The sequence below is a fragment of the Gigantopelta aegis genome, chromosome 10 (genome assembly GCF_016097555.1).
Source record: "Gigantopelta aegis isolate Gae_Host chromosome 10, Gae_host_genome, whole genome shotgun sequence".
Taxonomy (NCBI): domain Eukaryota; kingdom Metazoa; phylum Mollusca; class Gastropoda; order Neomphalida; family Peltospiridae; genus Gigantopelta; species Gigantopelta aegis.
Window position 1 is genome coordinate 35,150,103 of NC_054708.1, and position 12,046 is coordinate 35,162,148.

A 12,046-nucleotide genomic window follows, 5' to 3' on the forward strand; every position below is an offset into this window, starting at 1 on the left:
GTAGTCATCAGAGAAAACGTGCTACATTTGTTCCTAATGCAGCAAGGGATCTTTTATATGCACTTACCCACAGACAGGAACACACATACCACGGCCTTTGACCAGTTGTGGTGCACTGACTGGAACGAGAAAAAAAAAAAAATCAGTTGAATGGATCCACCGAGGTGGTTCGATCCTGAGACGCAATCGCCTCAAGCGAGCACTAAACCGATTAAGCTAAATTCTGCCCCTGAATTGTCAAAGGTAGCTAACTAGATTACGGTAAAACAAAGAAGCTGTTTTGTTTAATTTGATTTATTAATCATCGGCTATTTGGTGTCAAACATTTGGTAATTTTGATATATAGTAGTCCTACACGCTACATTTTGTCATTATTAGCAAGGGATTTTTTATATGCACCATCCCACAGACAGGATAGCACATACCACGACCTTTGATATACCAGTCTTTGGTGGACTGGCTGGAACGAGAAATAACCCTGATGGGTCCACCGACGGGGATAGATCCTAGACCGACGGAGCACCAGGCGAGCGCTTTACCACAGAGATATGTCTCGTCCCGGTGAATTAAAGGCACTGACTATTTATTAGCCAGTGTAAAATATACAGTTTTGTTATTGTTACATTTATATATGATCACTGTTTCACATCTGTGCATGTTCGTGTGCAGGAATGTTAGTAGACTGCGGTCTAGACTGGTGAGCGAAGTTTATAGGGGAGTCTAGTCATGCTCCCCCGGAAAAAAACAAAATTGAAAAAACAAACAAAAAAACATTTGCTTGAGCAGGGAGGAGTTTCGACCCTCGAAACCACCCCACTGCAAACGTGCCTGTCGTGGTGTTCAGACGATTCTCATGTCTGCAGTAGCTCAAAATATATTTTATGCCAAACAGAAAATTCAAAACCTAGGGTCAGTGCCATAATATAATATGCATGCTTAACACAGGTGCGTTGGGAGTCCAGTAAGTTGGTTGTTCTGACTATGGTATCTAGGCCTATTTACATATATATATATATATATATGAAAATACATGTAGCAGGTTTGACCCACTCAACGAGGAGTACACTCCGGGCTAAAGCTGTACTGGTTCTATACATAGATGACATATACACTACTATAATATGCAAGTACATTCTCCGCTTCTTGAACACCGGCCAGCTACCAGGTTCTCCCGGGATATGCGATGTGTTGTGTGTCGTGTTCACAGCTTAAATGAGTAACACACGTAGCTGACGGTAGCGAGCAGTTTTGTTTATTAACCATATAAACATATTTTATAGACTTTACCTACTAAGTATCACGGTTTAAGAGGTAAGTGCTTACATACTCTAAAGTTGATCTATTTATAGTTGTTTATCTCAGGTAGGCTACTACCTCTTAGGACAACATTCTAGTTATAATATACTCAAAGTCAAAAGGTAGCAGTATGAAGGAAGGGAATGTTTTATTTAACGACGCACTCAACACATTTTATTTACAGTTATATGGCGTCGGGCATATGGTTATGAACCGCACAGATATTGAGAGAGGAAGCTCGCTATCGCCACTTCATGAGCTACTCTTTTTCGATTAGCAGCAAGGGATCTTTTATATGCACCATCCCACAGACAGGACAGTGCATATCACGGCCTTTGTTACACCAGTTGTGGAGCACTGGCTGGAATGAGAAATAGCCCAATGTGCCCACCGAAGGGGGTAGCAGTATGAAGATATAAATACATCTAATGTGGTACACGTGAAAAGGTACCGATTATAACGGTAGACCGGCCTCGGTGGTGTCGTGGATAAGGCTGGTAGGTACTGGGTTCGTAGCCCGGTACCGGCTCCCACCCAGAGCGAGTTTTAACGACTCAATGGGTACGGTAGGTGTAAGACCACTACACCCTCTTCTCTCTCACTAACCACTAACTAACAACTAACCCACTGATTTGGACAGACAGCCCAAATAGCTGAGGTTTTGTCCAGGAGATCGTGTTTGAACCGTAATTGGATACAAGCACGAAAATAAGTTGAAATGAAATAACGGTACGCTACCGATTTGAGTAAATTCTACTGCCGACAGGTGTCACAAATCTCTCAGACTTCAACAAATGACAGTCGAAATGATGTGGTGAGAACATAATTAGTTATTTTTGATAAAACATACAGTTAACAAACATACGCGTGATAACCATTTAACGACATACGATTGGCTGCTCCTAGGTGATGAATGGGTCACCACTGCCATGCCATCCAGTGAAAACCCCCGAAAGCACAGTCGAAATCGATTACTGTGTGACTTAACTGCAAGCGCTAGGACCGTAAATAAGTGTTAGTTGGAAAATAGACCTATGTTTAAATTTATTTTATTCCTGTTTTGGCGCTTATATCCAATTAAGGTTCAAGCACGCTGTCCTGGGCACACATCTCAGCTATCTGGGCTGTCTGTCCATTTGTTAGTTGATTAGTGTTTAGTGAGAGAGAAGAGGGTGTAGTGATTTTACACCTACCCATTGAGCCCTTAAAAACTCGCTGTGGGTTGGAGTCGGTACCGGGTTGCGAACCCTGTACCTACCAGCCTCTAGTCCCATGGCTTAACCACTGCGCCACCGAGGCCGGTAAAACGTATCCAACTTGCTTTCGCTCGTTACATACGTTTTAAAAAGTACCTAGCGGACAATCAACTGATTGTTTTTTCTCGTTCCAACCAGTGCACCACAAAGGCTGTGGTATGTGCTTTCCTGTCTGTGGGAAAATGCATATAAAAGATCCCTTGCTGCATTACGAAAAATGTAGCGGGTTTCCTCTCATGACTACGAGTTAGAATTACCAATTGTTTGATATCCAATAGCCAATGATTAATTAACCAATGTGCTCTAGTGGTGTCATTAAACAAAACCAACTTTAAACCTAGCGGACACGATTGTAGTATTATGTATGTATTGCCTTTTACCTGTGTGACTCATTAAGTATGTATGATTATGAATATGTAACTCAATCGGTGTACACTGGGGAGGGGGGAGGGGGCAGAAAGAGAGAAAGAGTGATGGACACGGGTTAAGGCGACACCACACAATACAAGTGTGTCGTACAAGAGCAGTCGATTGCATAGCAACCGTAATGATTGTCTTGTCACAATCGGAGGCACTCGTATCGTCTGAGATAGCGTTTAGTCATAAACTTATAACTATGCATATGAAACTTTAGTCAGATCATACCAGGAAACGTCACTCATGGTGTCATGGTGTGAAAAAGCCCCAGGGGATATTGTATGGTTCTTTCTCGCTTAAATGCATTTGAAGCTACTAATAAGAGAGAGAGAGAGAGAGAGAGAGAGAGAGAGAGAGAGAGAGAGAGAGAGAGAGAGAGAGAGAGAGAGAGAGAGAGAGAGAGAGAGAGAGCGATGCTATTAAAGCAGTAGTTTCTAGTTACCATATATTATAACACGATCGTTTACTAATTAGTATCCTCACTATCAAGTGTACATTCGAATTGCTGTACCTGTATTAACATGAAACATATGTCTGTATTGCAACAGCAGGTGTAAGGAGAGGCATTTTAAACAACAGAATTACAAATATAGCACTATCCGAAGAACGTTCGGTCGAAGGTTGGGGTGCTTCATTCGATCTTGATATATATTTACTATCGAAAATATTTTTATAATGTTCTGTAGTATTTCAGAATATTTTGTAAAGTGTGGGCTATTTCAATATACAAAAGTAGACAATACTGCATATTTCACTTGGAAGTTTTCCAAATTTTTCGTATTAAAAGTGGGAAATGTTGGATTATATGCCTAATATAAACTGTGGGACGGGACATAGCTTAGTGGTAAAGTAATTCGTCTCAGGTGTGAAGCATCATAGCACGCATTGATCTATGATGTAGGCCTAGTTCAGTATGGTTGATGAACAAGGCTCCTCAGCTTGTGCACACGCAAAATTACTTACGTGCCCAAAACTAGGAGCCGGGTCCTTTGTGTCCTCGCCAAAATCCGTACCTGGGCTCAGTTTCATAAAATACTGAAAGTCTATTTTTGCAGATAGGCTAAACGTAAATCTACGACTAAACCACAATTCTTATTACAATTAACACAGCGTAGTTTTTCTTAGTTTTGTTTTACCGGAATGTAAATGAAGGAAGAGAAGTCGCAAGTTGGTAATGTAGGTTCTTGTATTTTACTTTCCAACATTAAACATGATTAACAAGTTAACAACATGGTGATACAGATAAAAAAATATATATCTAAGCTCTTAGGTAAACGATAGAGTTGACATTGTGACTGAAACCTCAAGGGTCTCCCCTTGGGTCCCACCTTCCCGGTCTATCTCTGGGTCTCTATATATCTTTTCATGTATGGAAAAACTAATATTTATAAGATATATATGTTTATTGACTCGTAATTGCCATGGGTTTTAGTCCTTAGTTGATAAGCTGGTGGCAACAATTAAAAATCATAGTGTTCTTAATTGCTGTAATGTAGTTTCACACTAATTGGACTGATTGCTATCCCCTAATTGACTAATGCCTAAGTTATTGCGTAAATGCAGGTTACACAATAACAATGAATTGAATCGTACATACACAGCTAACTGTATATAATTTTCATTTGAATATAGTTGTAAATGTTCGACTGTGATACTACTAACAGTACAACTAATACAGTTTGAAATACACGTTTCATTTTCTTTGGTCCTCTAAAAGCTAGATACCTTCCGTCATGATGTAAAATAGATGCCACATTTACACGTGTAAAACGTATGAACGTTAAAGTTTGTTTTGTTTAACGACACCACTACAGCACATTGATTATTATTTATCGGCTATTGGATGTCAAACATTTGGTAATTTAGACATATAGTCTTAGAGAGGAAACCCGCTACATGTTTTCATTAGTAACAACGGATCTTTTATATGCACCATCTCACAGAGGTGCACTGGCTGGAACAAGTATTTAGTCGAAGACGTAAACATACGATGTTTTGTGAAATTGGCCCGTGATTGACCTCGGTAAACACATAGGTTCCGTGTTCCAATTAATGGTAGATCAAAGAACGTACTTTTGAATAAAAAGCAGATATTTTCATTTCACATATATTATATAATTATATAGAGTGGTAAACCTTCAGAGAAGAATAATTTTTAATAATAAATCAATAAAATAAATATATAAATATTATTTATATATATATATTATTATTGTCCTAGATATCACAAACAGCAATATCAGGGATAGGAACCCTGAATAACTGCTGCATATATAATAAATAACACACACACACACACACACACACACACACACACACACACACACACACGTACGTGCCCGGACATCCTTTGAAATGTATATATATATATATCGCCTCAGGTGTGAAGCATCATAGCACGCATTGATCTATGATGTAGGGCCTAGTTCAGTATGGTTGGTGATATATATATATATATATATATATATATATATATATATATATATATATATATATATATATATATATATATATATATACACACCAAATACAAGTAGTAATTATAAGGCAAAGAGAAAGGATAAGAACGAGGAGATATATATAGAAGACAAGACATGGTTACATGTTTCTTTTTTTTGTTTACTGCTATCTGTAAACAAGGCATAATAACACAAATTAAGCTAGCATCATATATTTCCGTTACTTGTTATCATTAAACACACGCGAAGCCTATTCTTTATCGAACATTTCGTGCATATAATTTTTATATAGAATAAATCTTTCTATTTCAAACATTTGTTTCAGCATATTTTTAACAAGTGATTTCTAAAAAAAAAAAAATCTGTATTTTGTTCTATAAACATAATATTTTAAGAGTGTTAGATTTTCCTTATTAATCATACCAAAAGTGACATTATTTTAATTAAAATTAATTCTAATACCAGTCTGAGTCAGTATCCAGTTTTGTTCTGCAACACATAAGTTTTGAATCTCTTTGCATTCAAAAATAGACGTGGTATATTTTCTGGTTGGTTGTTGTTACAAGCCCCTACACCTGTTTGACTCAACATAATGAATAATATATACGAAAGTGTCCGCAGCTAAAATTCGACAAACTAGACTGTACTAAAACCATGCTAAAGTTGAATACTTAATGCACTGAAATGGTAGTATATAATACATTTCCCAATCACTTGATGCAAAGATGAAACTGTGATTGGTTTATTTCGCTTACGATTTTGGAGTTATAAATTTTAATAACAATTTAGGTTTGAATGAAAGAAAGGGATTATTAACCATTTTAAAGCTGTCTAAATCACACACACAAACACGCGCACGGACGCACGCACGCACGCGCGCGCGCGCGCGCGCGTTTTTACTGTATTTATTGACGAAACATAGCTAATAAAGTTGGTGGATATATTGTATTTTTTTAATAAACTGATTCATTCATTCATTTATTTATTTACATGCTTCCATACCACGAAGATTTCAAGCATGTCTGTCCCGGGGTCGAATTCTGGATAGCCAGAGGTCTACTCCGGGACAGATAATAAACTGATCATACGTTAGAATATCGTCAATAAGGTCCTTTGTAAAAATAATTCTTTTGTTAAAATAATTTTTATTTAAAAATGGCTTATGATCAATGAGTATTCTATCATTAAATTAATACATAAAATATTGTCTACGGTTTGAGGATTGTCTTCTTTCTCTGTTTTTAAATAACCAATGTAAAGGTATTTAACGTCAAACATAGGGTAATTTTTGTATCAGCCTGTTGTATTAGAGTGGGAATCTTTGACTACAGTGTGGTAGGCAGCCATTCCGTGTTTTTGCTATAGAGATATATCTAACTGAGAGAGCGACCATAACCGTCCAGATGACCGTTTAGCTCTCGAACGGTAGAGTACTCGGGCCGAACATCTCTCCAAAACCTATTCGCAATATCTGTAATTTTTCTTGTTACATTATATAATAGTCTTCGTATTTAATCATCTCATTTGTTGACATACCAGTAACCGACTTATAGTCCATCCTGTCCTCCTACAATTTTTTTTTTGGTGAATAGTTTGGTTTGACATAAGAAGAAAAATAAGTGTTTTGGAAATAACAAATTTTAAAAACTATATTTGTATGCAATTTAGAACATAATCTGCTCAGAAATAAATAACTTGTAGTAACTTCCATAGTATATAAATATAAATGTATATATAAAGCGTTCCCTGTGGGAAGAACTATAAGTAGGTTTACCCACTGTGAATTATTTATCAATAATCTTCGTGTGCATGAGCATTTTAAAGCAGTCATAAAGTTCATAATTTTGAGACCTCCTGCCTTGAGTTAAATAACGTATTTAATTTTTTAAAGATCATTTCTCCTGGATTAGGTAATGATATTAAAAGATGCGTTATTTTAGGTTTTACAGTTATTCTCCCTAAGACTGTAGTTTTCTAACAGACAACAGTTCCGTGGACTTTGTCATTTCTTTATTTTAGATTCACAATTAAGACCGAAAAAAAAAGAAAAAGAAAGAAAGAACAAAACAATTATTATTTGTAATTACGATCGGGTTTCGTAATTTCCGTGATATGTGCTTTCCCGTCTAAGGGAAAGTGCATATAAAAGATCCCTTGCTGTATTAGGAAAAATGTCGCGGGTTTATGTAAGTCATTCTCCACCATTGTTCCGCACTATTGTACGTAATATTGTATTTCATTGTTATAATGCTGATAAGTTGGAAAACTTAACGCAATAAAACTTGGAACTTGCTCTGATGACTGCGTGTCAAAATGACCAAATGTTCGACATCCAAGAGCCGGTAATTAATTAATCAATGTGCTCTAGTGGTGTCGTTAAACAAAACAAAACTGTCTTTGTGTGTATATACTAGCTATTTCTTTTATTTTAGATTCATAATTAAGTGCAATAATATCTTCTAAGTCTACTGAAAGGTTGATACCTAGTAAATTGAATTGTGTTACGCCAATCTAATTTCCATTAGAACGTCTTTAGAAAAGGTTTTTTGTCTAATCCAAATAGCTTTTGATTTAGAATAATTTATATTTAGGCCTCAAATCTGTTCATAGCAGTCTAATTCCTATTTATGTCAGCATATATAATAAAGATGTATGGCGGTAGTGGGCCGCCTAGCCTGCATCCACATTTTAAAATGATTTGTTCGAATAAAAATCCATTTTGTGTTATTCTTGACATAGAATTATTATAAAGCGTTTTGATCCAGGTTTTTGAATAGATGATTTAAGATTGAACTTATCGAGGGGTTTTTTTTTATCTATAAATGACCATGGTAATAAATCAATTGCTTTTTGGAAGTCTATAAGAAGTAATAATCCAGGAATATTATTCAGTTCAGTACATTACATAATATTATATATTAGTCTTATGTTTTCTCCAATATACTGTGTCTTCCTTTTACAAAATCAGGTTTGGTTATTATCTATTATTTTGCCCAGAATTTGTTTTATTCTGTTGGCGATGCACATCGAAGCTGTTTTATAAATGCAATTTAGTTGAATTATTAAGGGTCTCCAGTTTTTAAGAAAAATAGAATAGGTGTAATTGATGGACTGTGTTATAAAATATCCTCCTCAGTTAGTTTATTAACTTTTACATTAGACAATACATGTAATTACATGTATATCAAATTATCACTTTGCCCAAGTGGCAGATTAAAGTTTTTCATAAGCATTTCTAGTTTCTTTCAAAAAACTTTCCTGCTTTCTAATTTCATTTTGATTTTCTAACTGTATTCTTCAAATTAATTTGCTAAAACAATTCTATTTTCTCCTTCCTCTGTTCATTTTGCCCGTGATCGAATATAGTGGTCATTGAGTTTCTCTTTTTTCTAATTCCATTAGTTTTTCTGTTTTGTTTACATATCTGGTTGACTTGAATCATAATTGTATGATATTCATAATTTTAATGTCAATGACTCTTACTGGTCTTGCTAATCGGGTAAGTTTCTCTTTTTTGCAGAAATGGATTGGAGAGTTATTTGGGGTATCATGATGGGCCAGGACCCGGATTCGGAATTCGTCTCTCCTTACACCGCATCCTTGATCTTTTTCTTCATTACCATGGCAACGGGTGTCTTTCTACGCACCCTCAACACGATCGTGAGCCCAAAATGGCTTCAAGAGTACGTAGCTGATTTTGTCACCACTGCAGAAGCGTGTGCATACTTCTTTGAAAACAACTTCGTCTACAAATACTATGGATCATTTTGGTTCGCCATCGCCATCATATGCCAGTTATACGTCTGCACTCGTACTTTTGGAAATGCTTCAGAGAATCCAGTGAAAGCTCTCACTCAGTTAGTAAACGCAGAAATAACGCCAACAAAAGCTGCGTTGAAAATAGTTATTCAGACATTGGCAGGCCTTGCATCCTACAGATTCGCCAAGGCAGTATGGGCTCTCGACCTAATATCGGATCATCACGAGAGATACTACGAATCTACGTGTGCATCTGACTTGAATGTCGTGCTCCTTATGGGATTTATGATCGAAATGGCAGCCTCCTTGTCAGACACATGGCTGGGTATGCAGCGCGTCTCCAAAGTGTCATTATTGGACGAATTCATCAAATACAGCAACGGGGCCCTCATGATAACCATAGGTACGTCATTTCATTTTACTATGACCGATAAAGGTAGTCAAAATTGAATTAAGTTTGGAACAGTGACAGCTCCTCTCCTCTCATCAACATAAGCAGGCCTACATGTATTTGAATAATCATTTTTTCCGTATGGTCTTAAAGATGATGGCTTAACTGAGATTGGTTCCCCAAGAAATTAATTTCTTTAAATGATAGTGGTGCCATAGTATCATATAATGCATCTAATTAAATCATCAATCATTAATGATAATGGTGGCCAATGAACGCATTTGGTGTAACAGGATGATTAACAGTACAGTAGTAAGAGCTTAAAATAGTCCCAGACATTAACAAAAGCTGAAAGTAAAAAACCCCAGTGTGGTTCGTAATGAACATACTGAACACCGTAATTGCCACCATATTAACTATGATATTTTTGTTTTTGAAATCATGTAATTAACAATTGTATTGCATTGCTTCTGTCTGAAAAATCTATGTTTAGACCCTTTCTTTGCATTTATACTATGTCTGGTTGCAAAAATAATAGATAATGGCGGCCATTTTGGACGCTATCTTGAATTCCCGAGTTAGCTGTTCGTGGATTTGCGGGGACTTTTGATATTTGTTTTATCATATTCTAGGGCAACTGTTGTGAAAATTTCCGATTTGTTCTAGGTTTGACCTAATGCTCCTGGCCCTTGATTTTATTTCAGGACTCAACACCACAGGAATGTATTTCAACCCAGCCATGGCTTTTGGTCATACATTTGGTTGCCAAGGAACGGCCGCATGGGAACATTTTGTTGTTTATTGGATTGGACCATTCTTAGGATGCTATGCTGCCATCCTATTGGACAGAATTATTCACATAGATGTCTGTAGTGCTGTAGAAGCAGAAGTCAAAAAGACGCAGTAACTTTGTTTTAATAGACATGTAGCTCCTGTGTGTTTGAATTTGTTTCCCAGACGGTGGTGAACATTTCTTTCCAAGGATATGGGTGCATTGGAGAAATGCACGTTGTAGCCATAATGGTGGTTCACAATAGACTAGAATACGCACAGAACCCCTCATTGATTGTGAAAGATGACAAAGTTATGGTGCTACAGCTTTAAACTGATAAAACACTTTCTAACGAATTTTCTCCTTTTACCTGTTGTTACTACCACGAGTGTCGTCCCATTACATTCCATTCCCCCATACCTTTGTTATTTAATTAACTTATATATATTTATTTAAAAAAATAGTTCTAGGTCTGTGTACAATACATGCATTTTATCTACCCGTATCTAATCTAAGCTGTGATGGTTGATAATGTCACTAATATTTATTTCCCATTTGTGGAAAGTTTTATAATAAAATATGTTGAAGGTATGTGGGTTTGTTTTTGTTTTTGCCTCTTAACCACGACACCACCGAGGCTGGTCGGCTATAAATAAGCTTAAGAATTTAATTTATATTGCAAATAATTACCTTTTAAACATGGATCTGCGCCACCGGTCTCTATGGTGTCGTGGTTAAGTCATCGGACATAAGGCTGATAGGTACTACTCAATGGGTAGGTGTAAGACCAATATACCCTCTTCTGTCTCACTAACCACCAGCAACTAACCCAATGTTCTGGACAGACAGCTCAGATAGCTGAAGTGTGTGCCCAGGGCAGCGTGCTTGAACCGTAATTGGATATAAGCACGAAAATAAGTTGCAATGATCTACGCAAAAACGTGTGAACTCTTTTCGCGAAGGTCCACAAGGGAGCTAACTGTATACTGCTATTATTTTTTTTCTTAAATTGGTAATTCTGAATCAGGTGAGCATGCTCTCTACATGTAACATTTGGTTCCAAGGATGGAATATTCACAACAATTAAATCCCTAATTAGCACTAATTAGAGTCTTTCTTAAGTAGCCTTTCCGCAAAATGTTTTTTCTTAAATAGTGGATTTGGGCTTAGTGAGATGTCCTCTAACAAGTAGCAAAGGAATTTTGGATGGAACTTTCACAATTAAATCCCATTTTGGGGGTAATTTCAGTAGCGCCCCCTATTTACTCCCGCACTAGATTTGCTTAAGAATTGGGTTTCTGTGGTCAGTTGGGGCTCCTCTACACTTCAACCACCTTAAACCTTTTGGAACTCTCGCAACAATTAAATCTCACTTGGCTCGCACACTAATGGCTATATGGTATTTTGTTACGTCATTATGTTTCAGCGCTAAACCTATCCTTAGTGACGTCATGCCACTGTTGTTCTGCTAGTAATGAGTCTGCCGCTGTCAAATACAGTGGCGCTGCGTATCATTTCCCCTTAAGTTGGATAACTTATAACATTATATGCAATAAAATGTTTTCAATCAAAATCCCCCTGCATAATGTTTTTCAAAAGAGATCTGTTTTTGTATGAATCACCCGATACTTATAAGTTGAAGATGGAGGGGTATGGGGCGAAATCCGCTAGGGGGTGCTGCTGAACCCCTTGGCTA

At 36.8% G+C, this 12,046-nt stretch overlaps 1 protein-coding gene across 1 annotated transcript; it reads left to right on the plus strand.

Annotated features, from left to right (window-relative positions):
- The first annotated feature begins 1,155 nt into the window (after positions 1 to 1,155).
- Positions 1,156 to 10,941, plus strand: LOC121384121 (aquaporin-11-like). The gene is made up of 3 exons (XM_041514360.1): positions 1,156 to 1,311; positions 8,949 to 9,590; positions 10,283 to 10,941. The coding sequence occupies exons 2-3, from the start codon at positions 8,951 to 8,953 to the stop codon at positions 10,483 to 10,485; spliced, it is 843 nt and encodes a 280-aa protein (XP_041370294.1). The 5' UTR covers positions 1,156 to 1,311; positions 8,949 to 8,950; the 3' UTR covers positions 10,486 to 10,941.
- The last annotated feature ends 1,105 nt before the right edge of the window (positions 10,942 to 12,046 follow it).

What these genes read in the sequence shown, in the direction of transcription:
- LOC121384121 (XM_041514360.1), top strand. Translation starts at nt 8,951, where the DNA reads ATGGATTGGAGAGTTATTTGGGGTATCATGATGGGCCAGGACCCGGAT. An exon ending in GGCCCTCATGATAACCATAG is followed by an intron (nt 9,591 to 10,282) that starts GTACGTCATTTC and finishes ATTTTATTTCAG; the next exon opens with GACTCAACACCACAGGAATG.